Source organism: Lepisosteus oculatus, chromosome 21, assembly GCF_040954835.1.
Source record: "Lepisosteus oculatus isolate fLepOcu1 chromosome 21, fLepOcu1.hap2, whole genome shotgun sequence".
NCBI classification, from domain to species: Eukaryota; Metazoa; Chordata; class Actinopteri; order Semionotiformes; family Lepisosteidae; genus Lepisosteus; species Lepisosteus oculatus.
Window position 1 is genome coordinate 12766792 of NC_090716.1, and position 16047 is coordinate 12782838.

Consider the following 16047-nt stretch of genomic DNA (forward strand, 5'->3'; position numbering starts at 1 on the left):
ATATGAGGAGCCATGGCACATACTGACATGGAGGCTGCCTTAATTCTTGCTTGAGGTTCTCCAATGCAGTTGTATGCAGTTTTGGATCATACTCTTTCAGTCTGCTTTCCATTGCTCTGCTACTTTATATTTTTTTCATTTTTAACCTTCTTCCTGTATATGCGCATGATGTTAATGGAAATTTCATGCTTGTATTGTAAGTTTGAGGGGAGAACTGCATCTGTGTGCGAGCTGCAAAGGAACAATTCAAGATTAATTTCTGGCTGAAATGTATAATGAAAGTAAAAGTGTCTGACACCTGAGGAAGGCTTAACAGCCAAGACATAGTGTCTTTTCTTTCTTTCTGTATTTCAGATTGTTATTAACCTTGCCCTGTGTTGTATGTTGTCTGTTTAAGCATGTAAGCTAAGAAAGTAAATAAAATAAATAATGATAATTTAGTCTTGGGTTTATTCCATCATCCCAAAATCAGATGGTGAATCTCATTAAATAGATGTGCCAATTATTTACATGCAGATCTTTACAGGAACCCAATTTTCAATGCTTTATCTGTTTAACCAGTTTAGTATACTACCATTGATACATACTGTATTAAGTTGTCAAGGGGATTTTTGAATAGCCTATGGTAAGAAGTGCACTAGTCTCATTTTCTGGATAATTTTTCTATGGCTTTTCAGTATATCGGATATTGGCACAAGTCTTATGAATCTGACACTCATGTGACATGTTACACAAATATACACTTATATAGTTATACTGAGAAAACTGTTAAGGAAATGGGTTTAAATACAGTTTCCTTCATGTTTTATATAATATCTGCCTATATATAAAATATACAGTGTATTGATTTCTGAAGTAAATACAACAAGCCCTGAATTTAATTTATCTTTCCTAGCTCTTGTTTTCAGGAATCACTGTCCTTAGTATTGAGGGAATTAAGAAATGTTAAACTACTCTTCTTTAATCTTTCTTGCTTCTCGGCAAAGAATTAAACTGTTCGTTTTCAAGCCCCTCCAAGCACCACAGGATTTGTGCTGTTTCAGGATGACTAAGAATAACATGAGCACAACAGCTCATGAAACGACCACATATCCTCTTTTCTGAAAACTTACCATGTATAGAATTGTTTTTCTGTTAACCCAGCTCAAGAAAATTGTGTGTTAACATTTGTATCGGATATTGCGTTATGTGTTGTCTGCACCAAACTTTGTTTGTTACACTGTATAAAATTACTCACTTTAGAACTGTTCGGAGAGACCGGCCAGTGCAGGCTGCTCTCCTGTATGCATACAAAATAAACGACTCCTCTTTCACAGACAGCAGGACTCTGTCATTTATATGACACAACAGTATCTTTGAACTATCTTTCAGAAAGACAAAAACAATTAATGCCTATCCAATTAGACATAAAAACAGAAGGATTTGATTAAGTAACTGAGAGTCTAGATAGAATCAAAAACCAGAAGACTGCGGCCAGCCAGGATTTCACTCAGCCCTGGTCCTGGCTGCGTAGTATAGCATAAATGTCAAAGTCAGTGTTTTCCATTTTTATTTTGTGAAATTTAAAAAAAGAAAGATGTTGATTCAACTGAATTTCATGCAGAACATCGAAATGACATGTGGAATATTTTTGGTGTATTTCTTAATGCCAGTCTTTTATCTCCTTCTGCTTCTCTGTCCTTTCTAATAAATGCAACTCTTTTGTTTCCCAGCCTCCAGCAACATCAGTGCTCTTTAACATTTTCCTTGTGTACACTAAAGACATAACCCTTGGTGCTCAAGCAGGGATTCCAGCTGTTGCAGCATTCAAAGCAAAGACTGTCTCTAATCCTTTTAGCCTAAATGCCTTGGGCCACATGCATCAAGTTTTCCTCATATTAACTATCGGAGGGTTTTCTGCACAGGGTAAAATCCCACTTGATGTCACTGCAGAAATGGAAACCAAGATGCAGGTTTAAAAATCGGATTTTGCAGAGGGTTCCAAAACTATTGAATTGGGCTAATTAAGGCTTAATTTGAGAAAATTGAGCCTTTTCTTTTCAGCTCTTAACATGTCAGCAATGAGCAGGTACAGTACATAAATAAACAGAATGCAACAGATAAACTGCATCTTACATTGTAATCAGTGTCATTTACCTTGTGGACTGTGTACTTCGTTTGCTTCACTGAGAAAGGTTGCTCATAACGGTGCTGGGAAGTTCACTTTTTTATTATCTGGAAGGAATCAAAGCTTCAGCTGTGTAAAAATAGAGAGCAATGTGGTTTATTTTGCTGCAAAACTCCCTCCCTGCTACCAATATTATCCTGGCATGTTTTCTAACACTCTGGGATGGAATAGTCTGCAGCCAAGGTACAGTATTAGCAACTTCAACTGAACCTATGAGACCTGCAACAAACACTTCTAATACACCTAAGAACAGGTATAAAAAGCAGTGCTTTTTAGCAGGCATTGGGTACTCATTTTGTCATAGCCAGAGATACTCTGGTCATTAACAGCTTTCAAAACAATGACCCCCACCACTCCTGCCCTTGAAGGGATGTGTTTCATGCAGCTTCCTTTGGACCCCTTATGAGGTCCAGTAGAACCATTCTAATTAGATAACCATGAAAACGCTTGTCATGTTTGTTAACAGTATACCTTGTGCACTCCTTACATTCAGATCCGTTGTTCACACGTACATTTACTTTCAGTCATCATCCCTCTCATAGTGTTAAATGTTTAATGTAAATCGTGTAAAACCTAATTTTAGAAAAAGGATTCCTTATTCTTCAGCTCACACATGCTTCATGCCTTAAAGACCTTTCGTGAACGTGGTCGCGTTTGAGAAGCAAACACAGGTACTCTGCTGCGGGCAGATGTTGAAATTTGGACCTGGTTAAGCACAGCTCCTGATGTAACTGGGGAAAAAAAAGGTGGAAATAATATTTGTCCCCGAACTATTGAATGAATTAAATTAAATGGAATAGGAGTGACAGAGGCTGTGCTGGTTGATAAGGAAATCGAGAGGATTGACGTCAGGAAAAAGAAATGACCTCTATAAATATGGGAGAGGGTCGGAGCGCACGCAAGAAGAGTTAGTGTGGAAGCACTGCTGCCCGGGAACTGCCAGCATAAAGACTAGCGATGCCCATTTCCAACAGCTCCACTTCTTCAACGAAAAGCTTCCGCAGGGCAGCCTCTGAACTCGACTCGAAACAGGTGGAATCCGTGACGGTAAGAATTTGACACTTTCGCCGACCCAAAAGCAAATGATTGGACCTGCATCCTTTTCCACGCCAAAACGGAATTAAATAACTAATTATTCTGGGTGTTATATTTACTTAGTGTTTCTAAGAAAGTAGCTGGTTTGTTAATCTCACTGTGCGTTAAGGCAGTTTTCTTCAAGTTTAGGCTTTCTATATAGTACTCTGTACTATATTAATGCTCTATACTAAAGTACTCAATACTGGGGCAAAGGGGACGTCTGGAATGTTAGTGTGTGCGCTATATATGATAGGTATCATCAAAGCTTTTAATTATTAATTGCATTTTGGAAAGTGATATTTTACAGATTATAATACATTTGGCTTGTAGAACGGATTCGTTCAACGATTAATTTGGCGTGTTTAACTTTCCAGCCCACCACATTTAATGTAAGGAACTCTGGTCATGAATTTCTAACCTACTGTATGTGTTGGTTCAATGTGACTATTGTGTGCGCAACTATGTGATATGACCAAAGCTCAGCGTGTAAAGCAGATACTGTACAGTAGCTCCGTGCAGTCCATCCTAGCTTCTTAGAAACGGCTCTGAGACTTGTGAAATGTGTGCAAGTCGCACAGTTCGCGGTAGGATTGTGCGGTCCCGCTTAAGCCTCGCAGGTGAGTGCTGTCGCTCGGCTTTGAATGTGCAGGGTACTGAACTGCACCCCCCGACTCCCCCCGCTCCCCGCGCTTGGTTCCTAACTCTCAGCGTGCGTGAGTATTTCGGTGTTTGTCTCAAAGTCTCCCAAGTTCGTGGGCAGGCGGCAGAGCCTGATAGAAGATGCGAGGAAAGAGCGAGAAGCCGCCGCAACCGCCGCCGCGGAGTCGTCGGACTCCGGCGACCAAATCGTGTTCGAGGAAGAGGATGGCAAAGCCATGCTGAACTTGTTCTTCACCCTCAGGAATTCCAAAATTCCCGCCTTGTCCCGCGCATTGAAGGTTTTCGAGGTAAGAACAAGAAGTCACCCGTAATCTAAATACAGCTGGGGTTATCTTTCTCACGAATATCTCCAGTGTATATGCGTTTATTTTGAATACAGCATACAGCATGTGCGCATGTCTTACACAGAAACATGACAATGCAGTTGTGCCCTTTTTTTGTGTGTGTGTGTGAGGTTAAGATGAAAATTCAACAGATCGGGTGCACTGCAATCTTTTTTGTTTCGGCAACACCTCGTTATGTGTGCAAATCAATAACATTCTGAAAACCTAAGGAACTTTCCGAGTACATTCTGAAACCCGACGAAGTATAGATCTTTTTAAAAAAATTGCAAAGGCACCTGTGCAGCTGTGTTACGCTCGTTTTAATTTTTATTGAATAAAACGTAAACGACTATTGTCTGTCGCTTTGTGTTTCGTTACAAATCATTTCGCGGTTACATTTAGACTGACCCTTTTGCTATATCTCGAAGGACGGTTGTTTAAATGCTGTAAGTTAGAATGTTATGGACATAATTGTTACACTTGCTTATGCTGTACAAGACGAAATCGTGTTAATTCGATGGTGTTGATCAAAATTATTGCAACGAAGATTTTAAATGTTGGAAACGCCAAGAAACATTTGACGGAACTGATCCAACTTCAATGCACCGAGGAAGTAAATAATAAGAAGAATGGGGGATAAAAATATTCCTCTTACAGAGATGGAAAGATTAATGCTGCTCTTTTCTTTATCTAATTTTTATCCTCTCCAGGTGTACAGGGTATAAAACTAGACAATGGAATAATAGCATTTCTATGTTAAAACCGTTGCTTCGGGGAATGTTTCGCAGACAGCCATGGATCAGATGTTGTTACCATTCAGTTAATTCAATCTATACTGTCAAATTATTACAAATAAATCAATTTTCCTGTCCCACAGAGCAAGAAGTGGTGTTGGAATAAATTAGAACATGGGCTAAATTGAATTAAAACTTGAAACTGCGTTTTTTCTTCTGCTTTTTAAGGGAAGTGAAACAAAACGTCTGTACTTCCACGTTTGCTTGAAAGCATTGTTCGACTGTTTATTAGCTTCTGGATTAAATGTGTGCTCATTTAAAAGTATTATAAACTGCAGAAATATTTGTTTAGGATGCGTTTTGTAGCGAAATGCATTGTTTGTCCTGTATGTGCGGCAAATCAGAAAATGTATTTAACCTTTTCAATATATAAAGTACTTTGAACTGTCAATTGCAAACTCACATAAGAAATCAGTGCGATGTTATTATTATTTTTTATATGTGTGTGAATTTATCTGAACCAGAGGCGCATCTTCACTTTTAAATGAAGTTTCAGCACCACGGAGAGCGCAGAGGGCAAGATGTTGCCATTGACATTTGATGTTGATCAAAAACAACAAACGCACATGCTCATTTGCCTTTGGAAAAATACCTGTTATCAAGTATCACAGCACATACTTCCATCAGGTTTTAATCTGAGAAAATCCCTTTCAGTCTCGACTGTGCGCGTTATTTAAAACGATGTATACGTGAACATTGTTTTTCTCATAAGAATATGTAATATTTAACAAAATATACAAAAGAAAACATATAAACAATGAGGGTTAAGATGCATCTAAACAAATAAATCACTCTGGGATCTCTCCCTCGCTGCTTCTGTATTGCTCAGCAGTTATTATCTAGTCTCCTTTTTTTTGTGTGACAGACGTTCGAAGCAAAAATTCATCACCTCGAGACCAGACCCAGCAGAAAACCTAAAGACGCTCTGGGAGAGCTGGAATACTTTGTCCGCTGCGAGGTGCACCTGTCAGACCTCAGCACGCTCATCAGCTCCGTAAAAAGGATATCGGAAGAGGTCAGAACAACCAAAGAGGAGAAATGTGAGAAGCCTTTTCTCTTCCGTGACACTGAAAGCTATGAATACAGTACTGTATACAATATGTTACCAACCCCAGGGACTTGGAACATAGTAAAAAACAATCTTTTTACAGGAAGAGTCCCAGGAAAACAGACAAACAGACAGTTGATGTAACATACAAAACAAGACCTCTTTTGTTTACAATATTTATTCTACTGATCCTCCTCGAATCAAAACAAATCCACAACAAAGCCTAGCTTCTCTTTGAGCTTCTTGATAACTCACTTCAGGTCCCTCTCTACCAATATCACTGGGAAGCTAAGCTGCTTCCCAGCTTCAACTCAAATCTTTTCCCTGACTTAAGAACTCAACATCATAAAGAATCTCCAGGTCTACTCAGGATGTTTCAGCTTCCCAAGGAGGATCTGACATCACCTAGACCCCCAGCTCCATTCAGGAACCTCCTGTTCTGAGGTCGTCTTCCCCAAACTCTTCCCCCGAAACTTTCTGGGGAATGTAGTTCATGCCATCAGAGCTATCAACTTCCCTGTCCCTGCTGTCTTCGCCGTGTATGTGTAGTATGCAGATAAGCTATGTATTTTGACTTTTTCCTTCTGTTCAGTTCACTGGTTCCCGAAGAAAATCGCAGAACTGGACAAATGCCATCATTTGGTAACCAAATTTGATCCTGATCTTGATCAAGACCATCCGGTGAGTAAAATGATAGTGGACTGTTTGCTACTTGTAAAGAAATACTGTGTGTTTGTGGTTCTAATACAAATGAATATGAACTCAATACTTGACTAAATATCTGAACGTACTGTAACAAAGAGAAGATGCTGCTGCTGCTGTTTTGTTTATGCCAACCTTATTAATATCCTGATCATAATGACTTTGAACCACTACTCTTGGTCTTTTATTTAGGGATACTCAGATCCCATATACAGGCAGCGCAGAAAAGCGATTGGAGAAATTGCCTTCAATTACAAGCAGTAAGCAACTGTTGCATGCTTTAAAACATAAATGTTTCTGCACAGTGAGGGTGGGCTCAGTAAGCTATTTTAGTGTCTTTGCTGAGTTGGGAACTGTATGGGCTGTACAGAGAAACAGCAATTCCACATTTCCTTCTGACATATAAAGAACAAAAGGCTCTGTGTCATCTTCTTGGTGGGCAGGGAAATTGCAAATGTCTTGGTGGACAATACAATTGTATGTGCACCCTTTGAAAAAGTTCAACGTTTCATTTTCACAAGAATAAAACAAAACATAGAGTGTAGTATTACTTATTATTAACATGTAACATGTTATTTATAGTCATACATATCCTTTGCTATTCTATTGAATTCATCTTATATACAGTAGAAGGTGGCACACTGAAGAGGTATGAGAGTAATATTGCTTGTAATAGACTTGTAATAACAAATGTGGTGGCCTGGGGTTACCTTAATTTTTTACTAATAAGAAATCAAGAGCTCATCAGTTGAGATCATATTGGCATCTGCTGTACATCATTATAAATAAAATTAAGCTTCAAGTTTTTTAATCTTTTACAGCGGTGACCTCATACCCAGGATAGAGTACACAGAGGAAGAAATCGGCACATGGTGTGTACATCTCATTCTCTCAAAATTCTTCTTTAATTAAAACCATGGAAAAAGTAACTTTGACTTTAGAAATGACTGTTTTTCCTCCGGTGTAGGGTGTGTAGCCTATTGCTTTCCTGAGATTATTAGTAGACATTTTGTTGTGGCAGAATTCAGCTACCAAAATATTGTACTTGAACATTTTTAGATATTCCCAATAATTCTTACGGAAAACCGTGAAGGGATGAAGTTTTCCGTCTTTTGGTTTCTGCAGGAAGGAAGTGTACTCCACTCTCCGGAACCTTTACTCCACACATGCCTGCAGTGAACACCTGGAGGCCTTCAGGCTGCTGGAGAGACACTGTGGCTACAATGAGAACAACATTCCGCAGCTGGAGGATGTGTCACGTTTCCTCAAAGGTACACTACCCCACTTTCCATACCTCTTGGCTCCAACAATAAACTTTACTCTGCTGCGCCGTTCAGGGTTCTGTTACAGTGAAGATAGTGGGAAGTGTAGCTGTGTAGTGTAGACTAGCAAGAGTTGTGGAGTCTCTGTGGTCTGCTCAAAAATCATTTTCTACCCCAAACAATCCACTATTGATTGCTTTTTGAACAAAATACTTACTAAGATTCTGAATCTACTGTAAGCAATGTCCAGACATAATAAATCATCAGCTCATACTGTAAGTGTCAGATGGTTTAAGTGTTGAGTAAGTTTGATAAGTAAGTGTCAAGGTTTCTGAAGGTGCACTCTTAACATGTCATCACAGTAAAATGAGTCAAAAAGATAAGAGACGAATCAGGGATCACCGTCTTCCCATTTATGACAAATACTCTTCTGAATATGCAGCAGTGGTTTGGATCTGTCTTATTTGATATATCTTCTCTTAATTTTAAATTATTTCAATTTTGGCATTATGTTCTGCCACTCCATCTTTTTAAATTTCCCTGACAAGATTTTTAATTTTAGATTTTTAGATTCCCCTACTCTACTGACCTTCTAAACTCTATGCAGAGGCTTTTCTTGCAGGTGTAGAATAACATGAAAGAGATAGAACCCAGCCAGCATATGTTCTATAGGGAAAGCAAACAAGAGTTTCATTGGACAGTCCTTTTGTACACTTCCAATTTCTGCATGTAAGCCAATATAGAGCAGTGGACATTTTCTGGTTTGTTGCCTTGATTTCATTGAGGTTGTGTTGACAGGAGTGAGTCATGAGCTTTTCTGCTTCCCTTGTCCATTTTGAAAAAGAGCCCCCTGCTCCTGACAGCTGTAAATGCTCAAACCACTGCATCATGGTTTACCCCACCACTGTGAGCCCTTCATTGCCCCTTCATTGCCCCTCCACTGCGGTGGTTGATGGGAAAGCCACATGGGGGGTTTTAAAGGATTGTTTCCTGCTTTTTTGTAGAGAAGACTGGGTTCCAGCTTCGTCCAGTGGCAGGTCTCCTCTCAGCCCGGGACTTCCTGGCCAGCTTGGCATTCAGAGTGTTCCAGTGCACACAGTATATCCGCCATGCCTCCTCCCCCATGCATTCCCCAGAGCCGTGAGTTTCCTGGAAGTCTGCTTGAGCTTCTGCCTTTACTCAGCATAAAGGCATCATGCCATGCAAGGGTATCAAACTGGGGTCCAAGAGGGCCTCAGTGTTCTGATTTCAGTTCCCCCATACCCGGTTCCTTATTCTGTCCAATTGTTTGACAGCTCCCGTAACTACTGTACTTTTGTGTTTGGTGCACTTTCTAGTCTATCAAATCCTAGAATTCATCCACATCATTTTTTTCATCTATTTCCAATTGGCTGAGTAATTAATTAAATTCAGTTACCTGAAACTTGAAGTAGAATGGGAAACAATAAATCCTACACCCAACACTTACTGGAGTTTGACCAGTGCACTATTTTGTATGTATTTAATTTGACAGAGCTAATTTATATAATGTTGCATTTCTGAGATCCTGGTCCCATCACACACAGTTACTAGCAGTGTGTGGAGCTGATTTGCTGTCCCTAGTTTGTACAAGTCAGATGTCAGGTGGTCAGCCTGTATCTCATGTCCTTGCAGAGACTGCGTACATGAGCTTCTTGGCCATGTCCCCATGCTAGCTGACAAGACATTCGCCCAGTTTTCTCAGGTAATGTTTTCCCTGTGTGATTGGTCACATATGTGACATCAGCCTTCTCTCTCTCTGGATCACATTTACCTGAGTATGCATTACATCTTACGTGCAATTCATCTTTAGGAGGAAATTACTTTCTCATAAGAATGTTTAATATCTGAATAGTTGCATTACTCTGTTTGATGGATGTGCCCCTCCAAAAAAAATGGTAATACCTCAGTTGAGGAGCTAAACTGGATCTTCTGTGTTTCAGAACATTGGCCTTGCGTCTTTGGGAGCTTCAGAGGAAGACATAGAAAAGCTTTCTACAGTAGGTGTACTGTGCATGCATGTTTCTGCTGTGTAGGACGTAGTTCTCCAATATATTAGCCATGTTACAAACATGTTATGAACTGAGGATTGTAACTATATTTTATACAGTAAAGTGAGAAGACCATAGACAAGACTCTGCTTGATACTAAGTAGAATTTATTACTATTTAGACTACTTAAAATAAATAGTGTTGTATAGTTCAGATTTTTAGAAAACGCATTTCATGGTAATAGTAATGCATGCCTTCTCAGTGTTTACCATTTAATTTATAGATGGAATTAGTACAAAAACAAGAATAGACATTTTTTCAGGCATAAGACCTCAACTATTAATTTTAACAGAGACATGCCTCTGGTTTTTAAACTACAATATAATCTAGCAACACAATCAAAGATATTTAAAAGGAATTGATATATCATATCATATTTTGTTATACTGCGTATAGTTTGAGTTCCTAGTGTGTCTGAAATCTCCATTTGCAGCTGTACTGGTTCACTGTGGAGTTTGGACTCTGCAAGCAGGGGGGGGTCATCAAGGCCTACGGAGCAGGACTGCTGTCATCATATGGAGAGCTTGTGGTGAGTACCAGGGATTGAAAACTGTGACGACAGAGCATGTCTGACACTTCAAAAGTCTTTATGTATCTTTACCCCCACCTGGAATTAACAGATTTTATAGAGTATTACAATTATTTTTTAACAAATATGAAATTTCCAATCCTGCTTTTATAACAGCCAACTGGTAAAACCAGTTGTGAGTTTTTTACATCTTGACTCCCCCCATCCTTCCACCTTTGGGCCACTCGTCTTTTCCGATATCACAGGCAGCAGGAGACCCTGCTGACAGCCTGGCTGACTCATCCCAACCCACCCTCAGCAGCTCTCAGGCAATTGTACGCCACTGCTTGGGGAATTCAGTCACAGTCGGCTAGTTCCCCAGGCTGACCACAGCACTCAACTTGTGCTACTGTTGTTGAGATTGCCATCCCATGAAGCCCCATCTCGGTCCCTTGATGACTTTACCATGGTGCATACTGTACCAAATTAATTAATAAAACAAAAGCTGGATGTGACTTTCTGAGGTTCGTCAAACAGTCTTCTGGCGATAGCAATGTGCGCAGGTGAGGTGGTGGCCTTTTTGGTTGAGGTGACGATTTTTCTGCTCATCTCTCGTGGCCAGCACTCTCTGTCAAGTGAGCCTGAGCTCAGAGAGTTTGATCCAGAAGCTGCCGCCATCCAACCCTACCAGGACCAGATGTACCAGCCAGTGTACTTTGTGTCAGAGAGCTTTGCAGATGCCAAGGAGAAGCTCAGGTAATGGCGCCGAGTTATCACAACTCGCTACGTCTCCTTCTGCAGGCAGGCTCCTCAGGTTCTTGGTCTATCCAACCCTCCTGATGATTTTAATAAGATACTGATCAGTAATTGAGCAGTCTCATCAGTTATTGATTTAACTGTTCTTAATCTCCAGCTTCTTAAACCACTGTTTTGACATTACCAGTAAATTTACAACCACTATCTTACAGGGCTTACGTGGCAGGCATTAAGAGACCATTTTCTGTGAGGTTTGACCCATACACCTACAGCATAGAGGTTTTGGACAATCCCCTGAAAATCAAGAGCGGGCTGGAATCTGCGAGGGATGAACTGCGTGTTCTCACGGATGCACTCAACATCCTGGGATAGTGCATTGCCCAACACACTGGCTTTCCCTCCATTTGCATTTTGATGTGTTTGATGTGTCTGCTTCTCTGTGCACTGATGCTGCTGTGCTCAAAATGGCAGTGAAACACCTCACTCTTTCAATTATTTCCAGGCCCCTGTTGCATTATCCTGTTACTTCCGCAAAGGTTGTTTTTTTAGTTTAAACTTAAAAAATAATCAAATTAGCACTCTTATACAAACCCACAACTGAAGAGTATTTGATTGATCATCCGTCAGAATTTTTGTGACTCATGAATGTATTGTAGTTTTCCAGACCATGGGAAAGTTCTGCATCATGGTGAATTTGTGATTATGTAAGATGAAGTAAAGAATTAAAAAAGGAGCTGCCAATTAGAAAAGTTAGTTTTTCTATGTTTACTTTCTTAATTGCAAACCTGGCATATTGAGAAATATATTTTAGTGGACAAATCTTAACATGTTCTTATTTGATTTTATTGTCACAGAAAAGTGAGATTAATGTGTCAAAATGACTTATAAAATGTATTATACAGTATAATATTTAAGCTTTGCTTTGGAGAAAGTTCAAAATGCTGCGTCTGTAAAAAAATAAAACATGCTGTGTGGTACTGTACGGTGCAGATTCTAATAATTTTAAACCTTATTTTTTATAGATCATTTCTTTTTTGACAATTAAATATTCATTGCACACTCTGTAAAATGCTCACAATGTGTAATAAAAAATGTCATATGCCAAAGCTGTGAAACACTGAATTATTATTAGGGGGACATACTGTCTCGCCCTCTACAGCTAGGGGGCGCTCCAACTCTGTCCTGTTCATAAATTCCCTGTGCTTTGCTTGTCATTCCGGTTTGTCTTTGTGTGTGCCTGTATATTTCCGGGTCACCCTTTCCTGCTCGCACAGCATTGAGGGTTTGGATGTCTTGAGACCCGCCTAGCACCAGGCCATCTCCTCCGCAGCTTGAAGGCATATGTTTCTACCCGACTTCGTCTGACTTCCTGAGCCCGGGCAAACCTTCACTTTGGCGCTACGCATAGGGTCTTTATTGCTCTCCTGGCCATGCCTTTCCAACATCTGTGACAGAATGCTGAGCCATACCTTGACCCCGCGAGCGGTTCTTTTTGTTCCCCTGCATCGCTTTGGGCCTTTTTTTCATTATTCTAATCAAAATAGGATTCTTATTAATTCTAATGACAGTACACCCCCCCCCCCCCTTCACGATTGGCTCCTGACACCCAAAACAACAAATGAGCTGCACAGCAGTGGGGGGAGGAAAAACCTCATTTAACTGAAAGGAAACCTCTGGGAGTCCGTGGCTCCTATTCTATTCTAATCACGGGATGCCACTCCCGACATCCATGCCTGTGAGCAGGTTATACAGCGGTATGCCTTCCCGACATCCATGTTCGAATACCTGGCTTTCCACGGGAAGTCGCTCCCAACATCCGTGACAGAATGTTTAACTTTTTTTTTTGCCATGTGCAGTGTTTTTCTATTTTTTTTCCCAGGTTTTTTGTTGTTACTTTTTTTACTCTTGGTATTTGATTTTCTCACTTCCTGGTTTCCCTGTTCCCTGGTCCATGTGACCCCTGTTTCCCTGGACTCTTGGTTAATATCTGTTGTGAGTCTTTCTTGTGTGGTCTGTTGCCCTGGTCTCCCAGGTTTATTTTTCTTGTGCGTGCTTTTTTACAGGTTTTGTCTGTTTTTTTTTTGTCTCACTCCCCTGGTGCCCTGCCCGGCTCCCCCTTCCTCTACTCAATAAAGGTTTTTACCCTGGAGGAGGTTTCCTTTCAGTTAAATGAGGTTTTTCCTCCCCCCAGTGCTGTGCAGCTCATTTGTTTTTTGGGGCGTCAGGAGCTGCAATGGGGAGCGTACTACATCTAGAGGGCGCTCCTACTCTGTCCTGTTCTTAGTTTCCCTGTGCTTTGCTTGTCCTTCCTATATATTTCCAGGTCACCCTTTCCTGCTTGCTCAGCATTTAGGGTTCAGATGTCTTCAGACCTGTCTAGCACCAGGTCGTTTCCTCCGCGGCCTGAGGGCATAGGGTTCTACCCAGCATTGTCTGACCTCCTGAGCCTGGGCAAGCCCTTGTTTTGCCGCTATGCATAGGGTCTTTATTGCTCTCCTGGCCATTCCACGGCATGCCTTTCTAACACCTGTTACATATACAGTACAGCAGAGTTGTTGGAATACTGTTGATATGCTTACGATTATTTTTATTCTGCCAACATTTTGGCAACATATGGAGCAACACCAGGTTCTTTCTCTGATCCTGGGAAGTATAGTAGACAGGTTGAAAACATCTTCCAAGAGTTCAAAGCTAATGAGTTACAGTGACATACAAGCCTTCTTCCCCAGAAGAGGGTGAGACAGGTGCTTCTGAGTCATGTTTTAATCTTCCATATGTATTGTGATGGGTTTTAAGGAAGTTTGACAGAATATACAATGCGCAGCAAACTCAATTTAAGAATGTGCGAATACAATAATGTGTGAAGTAATGGCTCTCCAGGATCTCCTATCCTGGTCTTTGAGAGTCCCAATCTAGAAGGTTTTATAAGCAGCCTTGAAGTCAATCATTTCTGGAACACCTTAACTCATTTGGAACATAAATCAAAATACAGTATGTCTTCGCCCACAAAGACCAGTGTTTCCTTCATTAAATCTTTAAATGCTTAATCGCTTAAACAAGTTCTCCTAATCTTTAACTAGCAGGTGATTTAAGGTGGACTGTAAGAGTAATTTGATTGGAGGGTTTATCTCCCCTGACCTAAATGAAAAGACTTGTTCCAGAGCTTAAACAGATGAGTTATTAGGACAAATTTTTAGAAAGTTATTATTTCTATACTCGGAGGAAACTTTCAAAAATTTAAAGGTATTCAATTGAAACTTCACATTACGTTCAAGTAGGCAGAACGCATGGACCTGAAAAAGTGTCAAAAATCTTTTGCATTGGACCGAGAAAATGATTATTACACGGAAAATTATCATTAATATTAACTAACCAAGCCACGGAGTGAAGCTGGGCCCTATGGAGTCTTTCAAAGTTAACCCTGTTGCAGTTAAATCTGGTTAGCTTTCATAAACCTCCCTAATATTCTAAACTGTTATTGTCAAATAATTTCTGATTTTATTCTGATTAATTGTACCGTCCTGAAAAACCTAATCGCGTGAGGTATTTGATCAAGAGACTTTGTGATCTTAAAGAATATTTTAATAAGGACTGTATGCACTGTTCTTTAACAACACTTAATTACATTCTAAAATTGAATTTACTGTACAGTAGATACGATGTCTTAAACATGATCTTCGCTTCGACATTTCGTTTTAAAATGTTTGCTAAGCACCAGGGGGCGCTGTAATATAATCTCTTCGATATTGTGCGCCTCTGATTTCCTCTGTTCTCTTGACTCTTCTTGACCTTCAGGCGAAGTGGAGGAACCGGAAATAGTGACATTTCCCCATGTGAGAAGGAGAAATAAACAGGACTTTCTGAATTGGAGTGGTTATAAGTTGAACATGGCGAGGAGAGTTATGTAAGTTTTTTTTTTTAATTGTTGCAGAAGCTATTTGTAAACATAGGCGACGACGTTACCATAAATTCCGTGTTGTGATGCGTTGAATGTTCTTCCTTGAGATATTTCACTGTATCATTGCGTTTAGCGAAAATATATAGTGCACAATCTTCAGCATGATGAACGTCCGAATAATAGTATAGTGCAGAGACGTTCTGTAATATAATGGGAGGCAATGGCTACTATTGAGATAAATTTTAAACGGTTTTATATGGATATTCTTAAATCATGTCTATTAAGGTCACAGCTTAGGATGGTGCTACTTAAACTTATTTTTCTGTCAGTAGGTTCAAAAACAGTGCAGTTGATTTACTTGAAACCGATTCGAGCCGAAAGATGCAGGATGATGTTTCGGGTTATCATGGGAAATCGCTCATTTAAGACTTTCCTGGTGGAGTTTAGTCTTTAGGAATATAGAATCGAAATACAAAGGATAGAGAACTTGTAAAATAAGGAACGAGGATCCCAACTTTTGATATAAGACACCTGAGGAGCTGGGAAAGCAGACTAACTGACAGTTGAAATTGACAGTTAAGCCTGTAAAGTGAGTTGGGTTGTTTTAAGATTAAAGTGGTACAAAAACAAGCAGACACACCTGGCTTCCAGCACCTGGCCCAAACATCTTAGTTACATTACTTTGGACATGATCAGTATTGAAATTGAGCTAAATATGAACGAAACACCCTCTGTCAGTGTTTGCGTTCAAGGGTGTCCCAGGTGCCTGTTCACATGCCACAT

At 40.1% G+C, this 16047-nt stretch overlaps 2 protein-coding genes across 4 annotated transcripts in view; both read left to right on the forward strand.

Annotated features, from left to right (window-relative positions):
* Positions 1 to 2762: 2762 nt before the first annotated feature.
* On the forward strand, positions 2763 to 12472 carry th (tyrosine hydroxylase). 2 transcript variants are annotated; one of them, XM_006642567.3, is made up of 13 exons: positions 2889 to 3214; positions 3985 to 4191; positions 5887 to 6061; positions 6662 to 6750; positions 6964 to 7031; positions 7593 to 7643; positions 7897 to 8042; positions 9038 to 9173; positions 9687 to 9756; positions 9995 to 10051; positions 10536 to 10631; positions 11233 to 11366; positions 11579 to 12472. In XM_006642567.3, the coding sequence occupies exons 1-13, from the start codon at positions 3125 to 3127 to the stop codon at positions 11736 to 11738; spliced, it is 1479 nt and encodes a 492-aa protein (XP_006642630.1). In that variant the 5' UTR covers positions 2889 to 3124; the 3' UTR covers positions 11739 to 12472. The 2 variants fall into 2 exon arrangements, with proteins under 2 accessions (XP_015193541.1, XP_006642630.1); XM_015338055.2 differs by lacking the exon at positions 11233 to 11366 and having other exon boundaries at positions 2763 to 3214; positions 11579 to 11695.
* A 2693-nt stretch (positions 12473 to 15165) lies between these two features.
* Positions 15166 to 16047, forward strand: part of mrpl23 (mitochondrial ribosomal protein L23) — a 157017-nt gene continuing 156135 nt past the window's right edge. For both annotated transcript variants that reach the window (XM_015338223.2, XM_006642454.3), the window contains exon 1: positions 15166 to 15270. In XM_015338223.2, the coding sequence (XP_015193709.1) occupies positions 15254 to 15270 (17 nt within the window). In that variant the 5' untranslated portion in view covers positions 15166 to 15253. The remainder of the gene's footprint in view (positions 15271 to 16047) is intronic.